Below are 21462 nucleotides of genomic sequence, written 5' to 3' on the forward strand. Positions count from 1 at the left end.
TGAGAGGTCATGGGTTAACAGTGAAAGGTGGAATATTTAAGGGGAACATGAGGGAACGTCTTCACTCAGAGGATAGCAAGAGTGCAGAATGAGTGGTCGATTTCAACATTTAAAAGAAGTTGGGATAGGTGCATGGATGGGAGGGGTATGGAGGGCTATGGTCCTGGTACAGGTCAATGGGACTAGGCAGATTAATAGTTCGGCATGGACTAAATAAGCTGAAGGCCCTGTTTCTGTGCTATGGTGTTCTGTGATTCTAAGACCACTCGACCTGACGAACCTGAAATGTTAAGTCTGGTTCTCCCTCTCCATGAATAGTGCCTGATCGGCAGTGTGTTAAGAGCATATTCTGTTGTTACTGCATCTTTAAGATTGTTTCACGATCGACTGTGGCTCGTTCACTGCACCCTATACATGAACACATGCACCAACATTTTGATTCCTACAAGAAATTTAATGTTAGATCTCTCAAATACACTTACGTGCACAGACGGGAGCAGATGCTGACCAGGCGCGGTTGTACTGACAGACACTTGCTTTGCTTCCTCTCAGTTCAAAGCCACCCACACAATTAAACTCACACATGGCTCCATAGTTATCCCCATCACTGGTGCATTTCATGTAGCCATTCTCTGGTGGAATGAGCTTCCCACAGCGTCTAACTGACAATAAAAATAATTCGAAGTTCAGTTATCATAAAAATAAAAAGCACTGTCACTCAATGTGCTTAGTCATTTAATTCTGCAGATGCTGGAAATCTTGAGCAAAGTGCATAAAACGATGGAAGAACTCAGCTAGCCCTGATGAAGAATTAGGACATCTGTTTATTCCTCTCCATAGATGCTGCCTGGCCTACTGAGTTCGTGTTACACAATGTCTTCTTTTTTTAGTGAACAACTTATGGATGATATTTACAGCAAAATTTCAAAACATATTTCTCTTGCTTTATTAATATCATGTTACAAAGTCTTTCTATAATTCCATTCATATCTGTTACTTAGATCTGACCAAATGTTAGAATGCGAACATTGGAAATATTCTGCGTATGGCTATAGCCATATGGGTAAACAGGAAAGTACTTTTGTAGAATATACAAATCACAACCTTCACTAATGTTGAAATATGGAATAAAATTTGCTCTCTCTGAATGTATTTCTTCAATTTGCTTTTCTCAATGTATGCACAAACTGCATGGTTTTGATTTGCATAAAATCACAGTACGGATCATTCTCTAAGAACACAACCCCACCCCACAAAGGAGTCACGTGCAGTCTCACCGGGCCAATGTTGACTGGTTCTACCAGCAGACAGTAAAATACATCATAAATACATGTAATTTTATGTGTCGATATCTAGTCGAAGGCCCACAATTTTCAAATCTTTCAGATTTTCTTATTAGCTACCCTGGTTCTGTCACACATACCTTTCAGTATTTAAAACATTAGGACTATGTCTTTGATCAAACTCCTTTTAATACAAACAAGATTATAATTCTGGTCTTCTGTTATGAAGACCCAAGTTACAATTATATTTCAATTTATAGCTAGATGTCCTTGATATACTGTACAACTTGCATTTATTAAAAAGGGAAAAGTAAATCCCACTTACCTATTATTTCCTAATTCAAGAGAAATCATTACTCTTTTAGTTAATTTAACCATTAGAGTTGTGATTTAAAATTACAACTGCCCAATCAAAAATGAAAATATGCTCCCTAAACATTAGGTTGTTTGGCACTGAACTCCAAGTACACACCACAGACTAACAGGAGCTGTTTTCAGATAATTAACAGATATTGGCCTTTACAAATCAAAGTATTGAGTATAAGAGTTGGAATGTTATGGTGAGGTTGTATAAGGAATTGGTGAGGCCGAATTTAGAGTACTGTGTACAGTTTTGGTCATCGAATTACAGGAAGGATATTAATAAGGTTGAAAGAGTGAAGAGAAGGTTTACAAGGATGTTGCCGGGACTTGAGAAACTGAGTTACAGAGAAAGGTTGAATAGGTTAGGACATTATTCCCTGGAGCGTAGAAGAATGAGGGGAGACTTGATAGAAGTATATAAAATTATGATGGGTATAGATAGAGTGAATGCAAGCAGGCTTTTTCCACTGAGGCTAGGGGAGAAAACAAAACCAGAGGACGTGGGTTAAGGGTGAAGGGGGAAAAGTTTAAAGGGAACATTAGGAGGGGCTTCTTCACACAGAGAGTGGTAGGAGAGTGGAATGAGCTGCCAGATGAAGTTGTAAATGCAGGCTCACTTTTAACATTTAAGAAAAACTTGGACAGGTACATGGATGAGAGGTGTACAGAGGGATATGGTCCAGGTGCAGGTCAGTGGGACTAGGCAGAAAAATGGTTTGGCACAGCCAAGAAGGGCCAAAAGGCCTGTTTCTGTGCTGTCGTGTTCTATGGTTCTATCACAGAAAAGCTAGATCTTTCTGCAGTGTTTTAAGGGTAAATTATTCTGGCTTTTTTTCCTGCAGTTTATTTCAGACGAGCTTAGAAAAATCCAGGGATAATTCACCATCCACAGGGGATCACAAGTAGGAAAGTCCACACTCGCACTAGAAATACGTTTTTTTTCTCTCCAGTGCTGGCCACCACCCTGTTATTGATTTTTGTAGGCAGTTTAAATTCTTAGCAAAATACAAATTGTATTTTTCCCTTTGTGAATTACAAGAAGTGTTACTTATTTGGCACCCTCAATGGTACAAAACATCCCAGAGCAAGTCACTGAAGCACTGGCCTGGATTTACCTGCGTAACTGCTAACGTTTCCCCACCAACTCTGAACAACAGCAAGATTTCCATGTGAACAAGGAGATCCTGAGGTTACATTGTTTTTGCAAATACGTTCTGATGCTGGAGTCCTCGGAATTTAACACGGTAATATAACACTGTGGTCACCATTATCACTTCGAGTGAACACCCTGCAGTAACTCAATAACAGCCACCAAGCAGTACCTGGTTCCATTTTTAAATAGTCTTTAATCATTCAATATGTTTTCATCATTTATATCTGTAAAACATTTTAAACAATTTTATTACTTTTTAAATATCTGAGGGCATCTGATTCAGTGTGTCAAGCTGCAACTAAGCCCAAAGAACCGGTTTAACCTAAAGTTTTTTCTCCTTCTTACACTCTGAGTGTATTTTGCCCCACCCTATCACACTTCAGTCCACACTCCTCTTCTTCTTACACAATGACATAATATCAAAGGCACCTCCATTAAGGAACAGGATCCTGCTCGGGTGGCCAGATAGTGACTGCAAATTCTGGGGCATAATGGGTCATCACGAGATACCAAGAAACGTTCAAGGGGAGGTTATGAAAGGCTTTGTCTACAAGGTAGATTTAAGAAAGCACCTTGAAGGAGGTAGTCACTGTGCAGCAGACAGGTTCTGACTAAAGAAATTCCAGACGGGAGGCCATAGGGACCAAAGGCTCAGCAGCAATGTTATGGAAATGGATGTTTATGATATTGAAACAGAAATTGAGGATAGCAGAGTCTGGTTCATAAGCTAGCTATATGTGTTGGAATGGCACAGTGACGCAACAGTTGGTGCTGCAAAATCCCAATTCCGCAGATCAGCTTCAATCCTGACCTCTGCTGATGTCTCCATGAAACTGCATGTTCTCCTGTGACCAGATGGGTCTTCTCCGGGTGCTCTGGTTCCAGACATGCTTGTTGGTGAGTTAATTAACCAACTGCCTCTCGTGTGTAGGGAACTGGTTTCGTTTGAGGGAATGTTGATGAGAATATGGGGGAATAAATTGAGAGTGAAATCAGTGGGCCAAAAAGCCCATGTCAGCTGAAGGTCTGACATTTTAAAATGCCTAATTTGATGCAAGGTATCAACTGTCAACTCAAGAGGCAACAGCGAACAGAGGGAAAAGACTGAAAATTATACTAAATAGTTGTTTTACATTTGAATTTATTTCAACCGCTTGAACGCGTAATTATTAAAAAGACTTACCTTCCACTTTAATCGTGAATCTGCATGAAGCCTTGTTGCCAGCTCTGTCGAAAACAACATACTGAATTTTGTGTTCACCTTCAGGGAATTCTGAGCGAGGTGGGCGGCCTTTCAATATAACACTGAAACATTTTTAAAAATGTTAATTGTCAACTTTGTTTCATTAAATTCAATTGAGCATGAGAGCATCAGAAATAGGAGCAGGAGTAGGCCGTCTAGCCTGTTCAGCCTACTCCACCATTCAGTAAGATAATGACTGATCATCAATGTGTATAGGCAAAAATGCAATGTACATTTTCAACTTCATTGTAGAAAAAATCTGTTACTTCAAGGTCAGCAGTGAAAAAATTAAAACCATCACTCCAATCTGCAGTACAGAATCTGGGACACTGTGGGATTGCAGTAACACTCAAACTGCTCTTTCACAGTTCAAAGTAAGCTTGTTATCATAGTATGTGGATTTGGTTAATTGAGACTTAACTGTACTACAGTAATCCTTTCCCCTACTACAATCTGTTTCACTTCCCCATCCTGCAATCCCTGTTCTCATCTACAGAGATAGCAGGAGCTTTTGGCCCAGTGTAAAGGCCAAGGCTTCAAAGCTACATGAATGTAGCATAAATACAGTGCAAACTTGCAGATAGCACTCACTACAGTTGCACTGTGTTCATGATGGAGTGAATGTTTAAGTTACACATTCCTTCATCACAGGCTCAATCCAAGTTTCATTACTTAAGATGTGCAATAAGTAGGCATTTGATTGGCTATATTATGTAAAATACATTGCAAATCCTGTACATCTACAGAAAGGCAAGCTTCAGGAACTACTTCTCCATAGACAGCAAAGAATAAAGCAGTGGCAGAGTCCACAAACTCAGCACAACTCTGCCTCAGTTACTCTACTTCCAAACTGAAATTTGTCCGGCAGAATTTCCTGCATTTTCAATCATAAAAAGTATATCCTCAGATAGAGGTTTTCCTCAGAAAAATATGTTGAGATGACTAGATTTCAACAAAAGAAGGTGGAAGCACTAAAAAAAGAAATCCAAGACACTTGAGGATCTTTGCTGGAATGCAGGGTTCTCATGTTCCACTGGCCCCAATCTCTAGCTTCATTTGTAGACCATTAATCCTTCCAGCATTTGAATGAATTGATTTCCAGTCCCAATGGTATCCTTTTCAGCACAGCCAAATCTTTCCTTTATAGTTCAATTCATCACCTTTGGTTCTTCCTCAAATGTTAGACTAACCATTCTCTATCCATAAATAACTTCATCTGTCCATCAAAACCCATTCCTCAGCTTTTGATTCTTTATCTTGACAGTCAGGGTACTTCAATGACCATTTCCCATTTCTTATCACTGAAACAGACGTCTCCTCACTTTCCCAATTTATTTCTTTTTAAGAGTCCACTTCATCCCAACCACCCAATATAATTTTTGTTACCCCATTACCCCTCTCCCCACTCTGCTTCCCATCATCCAAGGTTTCTTCCTACCCATCCCAATTATTCCATTTACACTTTTCATGTCAGCATCGTATAATTTCATCCATCATGACACAGTTTGAGGGAAAGAGCCAAGAAAATAGGGTCATAAATATTAGATAACTACTAACAAAATGAGCTGCAGGAGTCAAGAACATCAAACTATCTGCCATATAAAAATGGCATTAGGGGATACAGTGAGCGAGCAGGTAAGTGGACATGAGGCTAGGTTTAGATCAGCCATGTGATCTCCTGGGCCAGTTTTCAATAGCCTGGATGGGTCGGAGAGGAATTTTCCAGATTTTTTCTCCTCAATTGGCAAATCGTTTTTTTTTTCCCCGGCTGATCACATGGGTTTGGGCGAGATGAATAATAAAATAAAATGGGCGGCATGGTGCCCTGTTGGTTGGCACTGGTGCCTTGTGGGATTCGTTGATAACTAGAGTTAAGATTGGATCAGCAATGATCTTGTTGAATGGTGGAGCAGGCTTGAGGGGCCGATTGGCCTACTCCTGCTCCTATCTCTTATGTTCTTATGTATATGAAGTGGTTGCATGATACATTTTGGGGGTTGGTTGAAAGATACACAAGAATAAAATAAATATTGGGGTGTGAAGGCAGAGTGGTAAGAGTAACTGAGATGAGAGGAAACATATTAAGCAGAGTCAATTTTGAGGTGAACGGCTGTAAATTGAATATAATAAAACCACTCTCTGTTTACCATTCTGGTTACACAAGGGTGGTTTTTTTTACCCCTCAACCATCACTTACTTTCTTTTAGAAGATAAGCCTTTCAGTCCCACAACCCAAACCCTGCTGAACTGGTTTTAACAGTTTGATATTTTTTCCTCTTTCTAATTTCTGGTAACATAGCAACTATTACATCGATTCTTGCACTACACAGCTTTGTGAATTTAATTGGGCAATAAATGAAAAATAAACTCTTCTCTGGCTTCCAGCCGGGCACAGGTATTGATTATAACCGACATTCGATGACAAACTCTGCCATCTTCATCAGCAATGCTACCTGGACATGTCTAGTCCATTGGTATTTACACCGCCGTAGTCCATCCATCCTGATTGGTTTCCACTGGGAGCTGGACTAACCAATCAGGAGGGATGACCTACAGAGGGAGGGGGGTATAAATACCACTTGACTTGTCAAATATGCCAGGAAAGCACTAGATCCTTTTCCAATAAGTGAAAAGTTTATACTATGCAATTAAGAAATTCATAAGGTTATAAAAGATGAAATTTAGCATGAACAGAGGATGAAATCCACTGCAGAGAAAGAAAGAAAGAAAGAAAAAGGATGGCAAAATAAATCTACTGATAAAAGTTTAAAGAACAAAACTGATACCTCCTGTCAACTGCCTTCTTAATACTTGTATTCATTACTAAGGAAAACATAGCCAAGTTTGTAATGGATTAGATGCCACCAAAGGCATCTGCTCCAGATGGTACACCCGGTCAAGTACTAAATGTCTGTGCCAAGGTCGTACTTAACCACTCACCCCTCTGCTCTGAGGATCCCACCTGCTTCAAAGAAGTATCTATTGTACCGGTGCCCAAGAATAATATGGTGACCTGCTTCAATCATTACCATCCGCTGGCATTTACACTGACAGCTTCAAGAGGTTGGATTTGGCATGAATCAACTCCTGCCTCAGAGGTGATCTGGACCTGCTCCAATTTGTTTAATGCCCCAAAAGTTCAGCTTCCTCATCGGCAGATATCAATCAGTGAGGATTGGTAACAACAGCCCCTCCTTGCTGATCATGAAGACAAGTGCAACTTGAGTCCACGTCCTTAGCTCTGTTTTGCTCACCAAACATCCGTGACGGAGTGATGTGTCCAATACTACCTTCAAATTCACTGACAACACTACTGTTGTTGGAGGCATCACAAGTAGCAACGGGTCAGAGTGAGAGAGCACACCTGATTGAATGATGCTGCATCAACAACCTCTCACTCCACGACAGCAGAACTGAAAAGAGCTGTTGCCTAACCTCAGGGAGGGGAAGGAGGGAAAACGTGCAATGGTATTGAGCTTGCTGTTTGCAAAGATCTAAACGAAAAAAAGATCTTGAGCCCTCTCCGATATCTGATATAGATAGCTATGAGTACCCTCACTAAAGGGGGGGTTATACTGTAGCCACCTAATCTTCAAAGGTTAGATCACTTCCCTGTTTATCCCCACAACACGTTTAGCTGGTGTTATGTCCGCAGCCCCCTCCTTTGTGAGAATCGCAAGAGCACTAGTGGGGGGGTCAGTGGACCCAGGAAATGGGAGAGAGACGTGCAGGATGCCTCGTTCCCCGGTGATGCAAATTAACGCGACATTGACCATTGTCTCCTGGAGACCACGTTTGTGGATTGGGGACTATGCTACGTGCAAGCCCTCGGGCAAAGTGGGCTGGTTGAGAGAGAGTGATTGCATCATCCCAACCTGATTGACATCTGAGACCCCGTGAGGAAGTATAAAAGAGGGTCTGGGGGAATAACCCCTTCAGACACACCAGAAGAAATGCTAACGATCTAGTAGTAGCGGGAAGCCACTGGAAGGAAGCCAAGTGCGTTCAGTTCCCCTTTTGCTTGGGAGCCGGTGGCCGGTACCACAGAACCGATGTTCTTGAACTAACAACGGGGAACCAACTTCCCCGATTCAACGGATTTGCTTCATAAGAGACCCGGACAAGTTTCTTTTCTCACAAATCTCTCTCTCTCCAACAAGTGAAAACCCAGCAGTCCCCAAAGGCTGAAGCCTACAGGAACTGACTTTTATATTTCCATCGGACAATATATTATCCCCTAGACAAACAATCGAGCTGTTTCTTATTGATGGTTATTATTATACCCGCGCTTTTAGATTGCGTAGTGACGACTGCGTAGTATATTATCTGACTGTGTGTATTAATCTTATTTTTGTGCCCCTTTATAAATAAAGACTTTTAAAAATAGTACCATCAGACTTCAACGGACCTCTCTATCTTTGCTGGTAAGTGACCTAGATACGGGGTATGTAACACTGGTAATACCCACTAATGGAGTGGTGAGTCCCCCCCCCCCCACCCTGCATACAAGGAGGAGATACTTCCAGTTACCAAAGTAGTTTAAACACAATTCATTTATTTTTTCTGATACACTTTTAAATTCAGACAAAAAAATTCTTAAAACATATTTAAAGCTCAAAGGTTTGCTATCTTATCAGTGATTTCTAAAAGAATTTCCAAAAGACAGGTACAGTTTGTAAAAACTAAAAAGACATACCAAAAGAGTTGCAAATGAACGAGTCATCTATTGCAGAAATTGAAGGCAGAGGAATGGATTCTAGTCACCCAGTCTTTCTGTCATGCTTCTTGTCATTCCTTGCCCTTTCCTAGCAAGCCTGACTGCTCTCTTACATTTACACCTTTACTTTTTGCTATTTGGTGACTTCACACAGGTGGTCTAAAAGCTTCTGGAGACAGAGATCCCAGCCACTCAAATTATTGCTGCTAAGGCTGACTCTCTGAGTACTGAAATCTCCCAGCTATTGATAGATTACCTATTCGATATGGCAAATCACAGTATATTCTGGTCTACAAGCATCCTTGAAATTAATAACTTAGCCAGTGTTGTTCAGTTTGATGCGGCCCCAATTCAACATGCCCATTGTCTTACACTGCATCTCATGAACAGCCAGCCTTGTGCTGTGGGCCAGTAGCCAGTGCTCTATAGAGAATGCTTTGTTTGAAAAGCTGTCCTTTTATATCAGACTAATTATTGCTTGCACTTTACATTAAGAACTGAAGACTAGCTCCTGTTTATGACAAGAAGCTGAGTAAAGAATATTGGTTGGTCATTTACCTTACTCAAAAACAACTCTTTGACCCCTGGAAGTGTCAGCTTCTGTGTTAGAAAGCTGATCTGGGCAAAAATGCACCCCTTCCCCCACACCCCCAGCCCTGAACAGTAAATATCCATCACACACGTGCCAGCCTACATAGGTGGAAATCGGCAGTGGAGAGAGTCAGCGGCTTTAAATTCCTGGGGATTATCATATCGGATTACCTGTGCTGATCTGAGCGCACAGATGTAATCAGAAGGAAAGCACACAAGTATCTTTTCTTTACCAGGAGATTAAGAAGGTTCATGTTGCCATTGAACCCTCTGACTAACTTCTACAGATGTACTGCTGAATGTATCCTGACTGGGAGCATCATGGTCTGGTATGGCAAGTTCAAATGTACCAATTACAAAATAATTTACAAACCTGCAAAATGCAAAGAAAGCACAGCAACACCTTTACTTCCTTAGACGCTTATGAAGATTCACTGTGACATCTTAAACTTTGACAACCTTCTATAGAAGTGTGGTGGACAGTATACTGACTGGCTGCATCACTGCCTAGTATGGAAACACCAGTGGCTCTGAACAGAAAATCTGACAAGTAGTGGATATAGCCTAGTCCAGCACAGGTTAAGCCCTCCCCACCATTGAGCACATCTACAAAGAGCACTGTCACAGGAAAACAGAACCCATCATCAAGGATCCCCTCCACGCAGATCATGCTCTCTTCTCATTGCAACCATCAGCAAGAAGGTACAGGAACTTCAGAGCTCACATCACCAGGTTTAGGAACAGTTATTACCCCTCAACGACCAGGGTCTTGAACAAAAGGAGATAGCTTCACTCAACTTCACTTGCCCCACCATTGAAATGCCCCCACAACCTATAGACTCACTTTCAAGGATTCTTTGCCTTATGTTTTTGATATTTATTGCTTATTTATTATTATTTCTTTTTTCTTTTGAATTTGCACAATTTGTTTTCTTTTGCACACTGGTTGAATGTCTGGTTGGGTACGGCCCTACATTGATTCTATTATCATTCCTGGACTTACTGAGTAAACAAGCAAGAAAATGAATCTCCGGATTGTATCTGATGACAAATGTGTACCTTGATAATCCATTCACTTTGAACTTTGAAGTTAAGAACCTGCTGAGAGTAGCAGACTCGGCTCAATATATCACGGACAGACAGACAGACATACTTTATTGATCCCGAGAGAAATTGGGTTTTGTTACAGTCACACCAACCGAATAGTGAAGAAATATAGCAATATAAAACCATAAATAATTAAATAATAATAAGTAAATTATGTCAAGTGGAAATAAGTCCAGGACCAGCCTATTGGCTCAGGGTGTCTGACACTCCGAGGGAGGAGTTGTAAAGTTTGATGGCCACAGGCAGGAATGACTTCCTATGACGCTCAGTGTTGCATCTCGGTGGAATGAGTCTCTGGCTGAATGTACTCCTGTGCCTAACCAGTACATTATGAAGTGGATGGGAGACATTGTCCAAGATGGCATGCAGCTTGGACAGCATCCTCTTTTCAGACACCACCATCATAGAGACCAGTTCCACCCCCACAACACCATTGGCCTTACGAATGAGTTTGTTGATTCTGTTGGTGTCTGCTCCCCTCAGCCTGCTGCCCCAGCACACAACAGCAAACATGATAGCACTGGCCACCACAGCCTCGTAGAACATCTCAGTATCGTCCGGCAGATGTTAAAGGAGCTCAGTCTCCTCAGGAAGTAGAGACGGCTCTGACCCTTCTTATAGACAGCCTCTGTGTTCTTTGACCAGTCCAGTTTATTGTCCATTTGTATCCCCAGGTATTTGTAATCCTCCACCATGTCCACATTGACCCCTTGGATGGAAACAGGAGTCACCGGTGCCTTAGCCCTCCTCAGGTCCACCACCAGCTCCTTAGTCTTTCTCACATTAAGCTGCAGATGATTCTGCTCACACCATGTGACAAAGTTTCCCACCGTAGCCCTGTACTCCGCCTCATCTCCCTTGCTGATGCATCCAACTATGGCAGAGTCATCAGAGAATTTCTGAAGATGGCAAGACTCTGTGCAATAGTTGAAGTCCGAGGTGTATTTGGTAAAGAGAAAGGGAGACAGGACAGTTCCCTGCGGTGCCCCAGTGCTGCTGACCACTCTGTCTGACACACAGTGTTGCAAGCACACATACTGTGGTCTGCCAGTCAGGTAATCAATAACCCATGACACCAGGGAAACATCCACCTGCATCACTGTCAGCTTCTCACCCAGCACAGCAGGGCGGATGGTGTTGAACACTCTGCAGAAGTCAAAAAACATGACCCTCACCGTGCTCGTCGGCTTGTCCAGGTGGGCGTAGACACGGTTCAGCAGGTAGACAATGGCATCCTCAACTCCTAGTGGGGCTGGTAGGCGAACTGGAGGTGGTCTAAGTGTGGCCTAACCATAGGCCGGAGCCACTCTAGACCAAGTCTCTCCAGGGTCCTCATGATGTGGAAGATCAATGCCACTGGTATGTAGTCATTGTAGCCACTGGGATGTGGTGTCTTCGGTACAGGGACCAGGCAGGACGTCTTCCACAGCACAGGAACCCTCTGGAGACTCAGGCTCAGGTTGAAGACATGGTTAAGTACTCCAACATAGCTGGGGGACACATCCCTTACTGCTACTGGTAGTAGCTACAGAGGTCCTGCCTCAAGAATGCAACATATATCTTTAAGGACCCCAACCATCCAGGTCATGCCACGTTTTCATCACTACCACCAGGCAAGAGGTACAGAAGCCTCAAGTCCCACACAACCAGGTTCAAAAACAGTCACTTCCCTTCAACCATCCAGTTTTTGAACCAAAGGTTAAAACCCTAATCATCAATCAACACAATGACAACGTGGCACTAAAATCAACTTCTCATTTGTTCCAATAGTGTTTTCTTGTAAGCAATGTGTATAAATAATTTATGTTTTCCTTGTGAGTGCTGCTTATCTGAAGCTATGTGCCTGAGATGCTGCTGCAGGTTAAGTTTTTCTTCACTTTGTGCTTGCACATTCTTGTGCATCTGACAATAAACTCAACACTGACTCAATAATATTATTGACTTTGCACAAGTGCTTTGCCGCAACATGGACTATAATACTTGACCAGAAACTGCTAATATTCCTCAAATACTTCTTGATGCAGGCTACAAATTTTGAAGTTAGAAATCATTTCCACAATTTGAAAACACTAACCACAAACGATGTTGCGAATGAATTATTTTTGAAATCAGCCTTAATGGCCCTGATATAAATATTAATCTTCATTTTCTACAGAATGTTAGTAGGCTACCCAACAATGAATCTTGGTTATTTCCCTTCCCCTTACTTCATAAATAGCAATTACTCTGTCAAGATGCCATCTGCTGCATCTTTTCCTTCAGGTGTGTCCCAGTTCACCCGGACAGTCAGCTTTTCAGGCTCTGCCATCTTCTGTTTATAACTGGGGCACTTTATTTTTGGAGGGTCAACATCTGAAAAGCAAAAACTTGTTTTTAGTATTTCCTGTACCATCATTTACTCTCAAACTAGAGATGCTGAAGTGTACAATTGAGGTAGATGCTTCTATCCTATCAGATTGCACCGTTTAAAGACTTGATACTGCTTACATGTCTTCCATCATTTAAACCATCACTGAAAAAGATCTGAAGTAATCAGGTCACTTTTCAGCTGGCTTTGTATTTCACAAGACAAATCAAGGTAAATTATTAGATTGGTTTATTATTGTCTCGGGTATTGAGATACAGTGAAAAACTTGTCCACTTCCACAGGTAGGAAAGGCAAGGACTGCAACAGCACCTTGCAAGTTCAAAGCATGTAACATGAAATGAGCAACAGAACCATGGGGACACCATCACTGGCAAGTTCTGCTCCAAATTACACACCAGGTTACTTCAATTTACATTGTTGATAGTTAACAAGTTTAATTGCAAACTCTAGGTAAAAGGTTTCAAAGTATAAAACTCCTTAAAATATTTTAAAATTTGCACAGCTGATTATAATGATAACTTTAAACCAGTGTTTAAATACAGGATTTTATGGTTTGCTAATATTAAAATAACACTTCATTTTTCATCCCTTACACCTTTTGACAGATTTTAATATTTATTTAAATCAAGCCTTAAATTGTGTCTGCTAACAGTGCAACTGATTCTTCAAGACACAAAGGATTACATGAAATGTATCTGAATATCAAGGAACAAAAATTGCTCATCATTCAGATTCAGTTTATTGTCATTTATAAACCACAAATACAATGCAGTTAAAAATGAGACAACGTTCTCCAGAATGATATCACGAAAAAGCACAAAACAGACCACACAAGAAATACCACTTAACGTTTGGTAATCCCCAATCCAGAGTCCAGAGAGGCAGCTGCGTATCGATATCGCGCTACTGTCTTAGCACGTCCCCCAGAAAGGAACTACAAACCCATCAGACAAAACTAAAGCTACAAGACCTACACAAAAGCACATAGTTACATATAGTTATAGTTAACATATAGTTTCAGACAATACCATAATTGATAAAAGACTAACTGACAAAGACCACATAATTAGTAACCTAACAGTCTAAGAAGCAATCTTCTGCTATGTTGCTTTAATCTCACTGATTTTTTTCCTGTGCACATTGGGTGTTCAGCGGTCTTTTTTTTTTTAAATAGGTTCTTCTGTGTTTCTTTGTTCCGTAGCTGCCTATTAGGAGACAAATCTCAAGGCTGTATACCATATACATACTGAGATAATCAATGTACTTTGAACTTAATAAGCAGTAGTTCTATTCAAGAAGATTAGACAACACATTCACGCCAGAACAAAATGTAATTTTGGAATTTAAAAAAAACTGACAATTAAGTATCTCAACACAAATTCTTGACTATTTCCCTCCATAGATCTGCCTGATTCACCAGCATCTACCGTGTCTTGTTTATAATAGGAAGGCTGGGCATGTCATCCTACAATCTGGTATTTGATAAGTGTTTAAGAACATTTCTAGCTAACTGGAAGCTTGGAACGTTGATCAAGAGCTATATGTTGACCCTCATCAAGGTAGCTGCATAATGATAAAAGGCCCTGATAGAGTGAATATTGAGAGGATGTTTCCTACGGTGGAAGAGTCTAAGGCCAGAGGACACAGCCTCAGAATAGAGGGGTGTCTTTTTAGAAAGGAGATGAGGAAGAATTTCTTTAGCCAGAGTGGTGAATCTGTGGAATTTGTTTTGGCACAGACAACTGTGGAGGCGAAGTCTTTATGTATATTTAAGGCTGAGTAGAAAATTGGATCAGCCATGATGAAATGGCAGAGCAAACTCAAAGGGCCAAATGGCTCCTATATTTTATGGTCTTATAATTTAAATTAAATTAAAATCAAAATCTAGATTGTCACAAAAACTCATCATTAATAGCTTTCTAGGAAGGAAGGGTTTGCAGTCACACAGTTGACTCTTAACTGAGCCCTGACATGTTCTGGCAAGATTCATGGGGCAATTAGGACCAGTCAATAAATGCCAGCCTTGTCGATCACCTCTCTATGCCATGAATAAATAAAAAATGTTCAGTTCATGACAGATCTTTTTGTTATTATTTGTCATCTTCCACTCACAGTTCTACTGGCACCAAATTATTTATCATTTTCAAATCAATGGCAACAATAAACACAGTATCTTCTCTTGAATATAAATTGATGATTTTAAATAAGTCAACCAGAAAAGCCACAGAGAAGCTGTATCTATACCACCACCATGTGGCAGACTTTTCTCGTTATATTTGGCCACTGTTGTAGTTGCAAGTGATATGATTCCTATTCTGAAAAAGACACAGCCATCTTTTCCAATTTTTGGTTTATTATGAAGGAGACACAATTGGTTCCATGTGACTGAGCAAACAGGCCTCACAATCTTTAAGCTCCTGCAGTGTCTCCTCTTCTGGGTGATATCTGTACAAATTATTCTATGAATTGTGGATTAATAATAGCTAAAATTTTCAAACAGTTACAGATTATGAGGATTATTCGATACTAACTCAGGATTTACTTTTTAAACTATAAGAACACAACTAATATCAAAACATTGGTAGCAAAGCCAATCATTGATGACCTTGATATCCTAGCTGACCCAGAATTAAGCTTCAATTCTGCTAATCCTTTTATTTAAATTCTGCTAAAGACCTACTTCGACCAATCGACCACTGAAATCTATGATTATGTTCTCATTGCTACCAAACATGACCAACCTAATGTTCACCATATCACCCACAAATTCTCTAAATACCAAAACTCACATGAAACACCGCTGCCCATGTCTGAACTCCCATTCATTTACCATCTTGTTCTATGAGCTACAGTAGCTCCACATCTCTTCTTTAATTTAAAAACTTCAGTTCCTTTCATAACCTCTCTCTTATCTCTCATCACTTCCACAACTACAAGCCTCTAAATTGCCTGCGTTTTCACAACTCTCACACACTCCTTTCATTCCACGAATGAATGAGTCATCAGTTGTCCAAACTGCATCACCAGGTTCAGGAACAGTTATTACCCGTCAACCATCAGGCTCTTGAACCAGAGGGGATAACTTCACTCAACTTCACTTGCCCCATCACTGTTCCCACAACCTATGGACTCCCTATCAATGACTCTTCATCTCATGCTCTTGGTATTTATTGCTTATTTATTTTTTATTATTATTATTTATTTTGTTCTCTTTCTTTTAGTATTTGCAGTTTTTTTTTGCAAATCAGTTGTCTGTCCTGTTGGGCATGGTCTTTCACTGATTCTATTGTGTTTCTTGAATTTACTATGATTGCCCACAAGAAAATGTATCCCAGGATTGCATATTTAACAGCTCCTCCTCACTGACAATCAACATTGGTACACCTTAAGGACGAATGCTTTGCCCACTACTCTACTCTCTCTACACCCATGACTTTGTGGCTAGGCACAGCTCAAACGCTATGTTTGAATTTGCCAAAGACACAATTACTGTTGGTAGAATTTCAGATGGTGACAAGGAGGCATACAGGAGTGAGACAGATCAGCTGGTTGAGTTGTGTTGCAAAAACCTTGCACAAAGACAGTAAGACCAAGGAATTGATTGTGGACTTCAGGAAGGGGAAATCAAGGAAACGCACACCAGTCCTCATCGAGGGACCAGAAGTAAAAAGGGTGAGTAGTTTCAAGTTCCTGGATGTCAACATCAACATACAATTACAAAGAAGACAAAACAGCAGCTATATTTCATGAGTAGTTTGAGAAGAATTGGTTAAGTATATCACCAAAGACACAGAAGTTTCGACAGATGTACCGTGGAGAGCATTCTAATTGGTTGCATCACTGTCTGGTGTGGAGGGGTCACTGCACAGGATCAGGAAAAGCTGCAGAAAGCTGCATCATGGACACTAGTCTCCCCAGCATTCAGGACACCTTCAAAAGGTAGCATCCATCATTAAGGACCTTCAGCACCCAGGATGTCTCGTTGCTACCATCAAGTAGGAGGTACAGGAGCTTGAAGGCACACACTCATCATTTCAGAAACAGCTTCTACCCCTCCGCCATCAGATTTCTGGTACATCCATGGGTTCATTGTACATTCAATGAACACTAGCCCAGTGATTTTTTTCCCCTCTCTTTTTGCACGGCATATTTAGTTTTCTATTTTGAAATTATATTCTTCTCATTGTAATTTATAATTTTTATTATGTATTTTAATACACTACTGCCACAAAACAACAAATTTCATGACCTATGCCATGACTCTTATAAAACCTGATTCTGATAGCTAGAAGAACATATCAGAAGAGAACAAATTAATAATTTAATACATTCAACAGAACACAACAGGGAACTGTTGAAGGAACTGCATTAGGAATCTTAATTGATAAACAACATGACAGAGTGTTTATGGATGGGCTGACAACAAATAAGTCAGATTTGCAATGTAAAATTACAAATTACACCTAAAAGATTCATATTTCCAATACTTCCCACCTTTATGCTGGCTATACCTTTGATGGCATTGTTTTAAAATAGTTTCTATAAATACAACTCACCAAGACAAGTTGGCTCCTTTCCACTCCACACTTTATTGTGCATGCAAATCACATCTTTCGGTCCCTTAACTTGATATCCAGGTGTACAATAAAACTCACACCTTGATTTAAAATAGGCTCCATCTGAGCACTTGGCAGCCCCGTGAACTGGCAATGAAAGCTTGGGACATCGTATTTCTGGAATAGAAAAATAAATACATTAAATGTAACAATGCAATCGTTTGAAGCAATACCTTTCTTTCCACGTTCCCCTCAGGAGAGTGACACTATTGGCCCTACCTCCTGACCTGCAGCCTCAAGTCCAGCAACCAGTTTTCAATCCTGACCTCCAGTGTTATCTGTATGGAGTCTGCACATTCTCCTTGCTGTCACACGGGATTCCCACTGTGCTTCAGTTGCCTCCCACATCCCAGAGATGTTAGAACATTAAACTACCACGGTAAAGTGCCACTGGTGTGTAAACTAATGGTAGTATCCAAGGAGAGTTGGAAGGAATGTGGGGAGACCAACAAGTATACTTAATGGCCAGTGAGTCCAATGATCTTTTCCCATATTATGTAATTTTATGAAGATAATATTTTAATGATATAATTTGCTGCTGGAATACAAGTCTATGACTACATTATTCAATCTATAAATCTACACAGTACTCTCTATTTGCCTGGATGAGCCAAGTCCTTAACCCCGTAAGACAAAAGGGCAGAATTAGGTCATTTGACCCATTGAGTCTGCTCTGCCAATCCATCACGGTTGATTTATCATCCCTCTCAAACCCATTCTCCTGCCTTCTCCCCATAACCTTTGACGCTGGTACTAATCAAGAACCTAGCAACCCCTGTTTTAAATATACCCAATGACTTAGCCTCCACAGGCATCTGTGGTAATGAATTTCACATTTTCACCACCCTCTGGATAAAGAATTTCCTCCTCATCTGTGTTCCAAATGGACATCCTTGCATTCTGAGGCTGTGTCCTCTTCTGGACCTAGACTTTCCCACTATAGGAAACATCCTGTCCAGATCCACTTTTTCCTAGGCCTTTCACTATTCCACCGAGCAAGCGCCCCCCCCCCCCCCCACTATTCTTCTAAACTTCAATGAATACAGGCCCAGAGCCATCAAATCATCCTCACATATCAGCCCTTTTAACCCTTTTATTCCAGAATCATTCTCCTGAACTTCTCTGGACTCTCTCCATTGCCAGCACATCCTTTGATAGATAAGGGGCCCAAAACTGCTCACAATACTCCAAGTGCCTTATAAAACCTCAGCATTACATCCTTGTTTTTATATTCTGATCCTCTCGAAATGAATGATAACATTGCATTTGCCTTCCTTAATATCCATTCAGTCTGCAAGTTAACCTTTAGGGAATCCTGCACAAGACTCCCAAATCCCTTTGCACTTCTGATTTTTGAATTTTCTCCCTGTTTCGAAAAAAGTCAATGCCTTTATTCCTTCTATCAAAGTGCCTGAACATCCACTTCCCTACACTGTAATCCATCTGACACTTCTTTGCCCATACTTGTAAGCTGTCTAAATCTCTCTGCAGACTCCCTGCTTCCTGAACATTACTTGTCAGTGTTACATTTCTTTGCATCGTCTGGAATTTCCATATGACAAATATTGACTGTGCATCAAAAACAACAGAGTTGCTGCCACAACCTAAATGCTTGGATAAGTGTTTTACTCGTCTCCAGTGATTACATCAATAATTATCTCAAAATCTCACTTTTTAAAATGGTACATAATCTGACTCAGTTGGTTTAGCATTATGGGTTTTCAAAATGTGCTGAATTAAAGAATTGCAGTCATTTCAAATGTTGCATCCAGTCAAAATTTAAGAACACGTGGCATTAAGTGAATCAGAAAGGATGGTGGTGTTGCAGCCAGTCTTTCTGCCTTACTTCTCCCAGACCCAGAGTCAATATTGATCATGAGACATGGGAGCAGAATTAGGCTATTCAACTCATTGAGTCTGCTTTGCTATTCCAATTCTATTATCCTTCTCAGCCCCATTCTCCTGCCTGCTCCTCAGAACCAGAATATCTTTAGTAATCAAGAACTTATCAACCTCCGCTTTAAATATATGCAACAGCTAGGCAATTGTGGCCATGAATTCCACAGATTTACCACTGTCAGCCTCAACAAATTCCTCATCCTTGTTCTTAAAGGACATCTTTAAATTCTGAGTCATCCAAATCACTGCTATATAATGGGGAAGTAAGCAGTTCCAACATCGACCCCGTGGAACGCTGGCACCCAAACAGAAACAGCCCTTTACTGCATGCTGTGCACGCCCAGTTTGCACTGTGGTTTTCCCTGGTTTCTCCGGTTTCCACCTACATCCCAAAGATACATTTAGTGTAGGTTAATACCATGAAAAAGCCCAACAGGGGTTGATAGGCTCACAAGGAAGAACAAGTTAAAGCAGTTCAGGGAAATTAAGGAAGAACAAATAGACTGATGAGACTTTCCTGCAGGAGCTAACACAACTCAGGAGAGCCATGTAGTTTCTTTCTGTCATTCTCGTTGTTTACGATTGTCATAAAAGAAATGCAGAGGAAGAGATCTGATGGTTTACAAAATATATCATCAAACATCATGATAATGTGCACATGCTATCTACCATCTCCTATGTGATGTCATGGGAGTAATCTGTGCACCTTCATCTTCACTCACTGCATTACTCCCTTCCAGTAAAACCAAATGCTCTTGAAATTACCTACCTCTGCAAATAACTGTCTGTGACCAGCGTTTGCTTGAAAGGCAATGGATACGGCTAGGTCCATGAATTTCATATCCCTGTCGGCAAGAAACATCACACACTGTTCCCTGTGCATTTTGGTATGGTACACCTAGTGGGGTTTTGCACCTTATATAACCATTTTTGATCTTTAGAGGAGCACACCGTGGAATATCTGTAAATAGCAAAAAAAAAGTCATTGTACAAATTGTCTCTGCTCCAGATAGGTAACATTTCAGCAAGCTTAGCTTGCTTTGGATAACCCACTGTTTACTGCAGAAGTAAATGATGTTAGCAGTTCCACAACACTTGGCTAAATAGGATATCTGCACAGTTGTCAGTGACTGTTCCCGAACATATTCAATTTGTAAACCACGTTCAACCTCAGCCTGTAGGAAAGAACCAGTATGAAACTTTTTTTTTATTTCTTTACTTTGAAGACTCATACTCTTCTTGTCACTTATTCTCTATTTTTCAAAACATGAATCTTTATACATTGGAAATTGAAAATAAAAACTAAATTGCTGGAAATACTCACCAGGTCAGGCAACATCTGTGGAGTGAAAAAGTGAGTGAATGTTTCGGAGACATTCGAACTGTTGAGGGCATTCCTAATGAAAGTCACTGATCTGACACACCATTTCAAGGTGAAAGCAACACAGACAATCATGAACATGACCTTACCCTCACCAATTTGTTATGAAAGAAACAGTTGTCAATTACAGTTTTGGCAGGAGTAATCATCTCATATTCCTTGTACAAACAGAATTTTAGTTTAAGAATCATCTCTAGTATGTCATCTGACATTATCATTGTGCTAAGTGGCATAGGCTCCAAACAGATACAAACCCATTTAACCTCATACAATATCATCAATTCTTCTTCATCTATGAACCTAAACCCAAAAACCCCTTGCTGCTGGTGCAGCACCACTGTTAATACTGCAGTGATTCAAGAATCCCACCATCCCGAGGAACCCAATTGGAAATGGGTAATAAACTCTGGCATTGCCTAACCTGACCAAATCCCACAATGAACTCTAAAAGTCATCTTCCATGAGAACAGTGAACATTTTTCAAGGCCCATCAATTTATTATCATGATCAGCAGATTTTTCAGCAAAGTTTAACCCTGCTAAAAGTGCATGCCATGAATAAGGCATAGAAATTAAACAGCAACATTTTAAATAGAATAAATATGTTGAGATCTCACAAATTTATAGGCTATCTGAATGCCCACAAATCTACTCTTGCAAAAACAAGATCTAGACATTAATCCTTCCAAAAGTTTCAGAAATTACTGATGCAAAAAAAAGTTAACACTGGTTTTTCAAAAAT

General features: G+C 40.5%; 1 protein-coding gene across 2 annotated transcripts in view; it reads right to left on the reverse strand.

Annotated features, from left to right (window-relative positions):
- The window catches only part of srpx (sushi-repeat containing protein X-linked), an 81375-nt gene that overhangs the window by 24826 nt on the left and 35087 nt on the right, over nucleotides 1-21462 (reverse strand). For both annotated transcript variants that reach the window (XM_059968238.1, XM_059968239.1), the window contains 5 exons: nucleotides 20110-20301; nucleotides 17382-17558; nucleotides 12683-12809; nucleotides 3983-4104; nucleotides 483-662 (listed from right to left, as the gene is read on the reverse strand). In XM_059968238.1, the coding sequence (XP_059824221.1) occupies nucleotides 483-662; nucleotides 3983-4104; nucleotides 12683-12809; nucleotides 17382-17558; nucleotides 20110-20301 (798 nt within the window). The remainder of the gene's footprint in view (nucleotides 1-482; nucleotides 663-3982; nucleotides 4105-12682; nucleotides 12810-17381; nucleotides 17559-20109; nucleotides 20302-21462) is intronic.

The sequence above is a fragment of the Hypanus sabinus genome, chromosome 4, assembly GCF_030144855.1.
Source record: "Hypanus sabinus isolate sHypSab1 chromosome 4, sHypSab1.hap1, whole genome shotgun sequence".
NCBI lineage: Eukaryota > Metazoa > Chordata > Chondrichthyes > Myliobatiformes > Dasyatidae > Hypanus > Hypanus sabinus.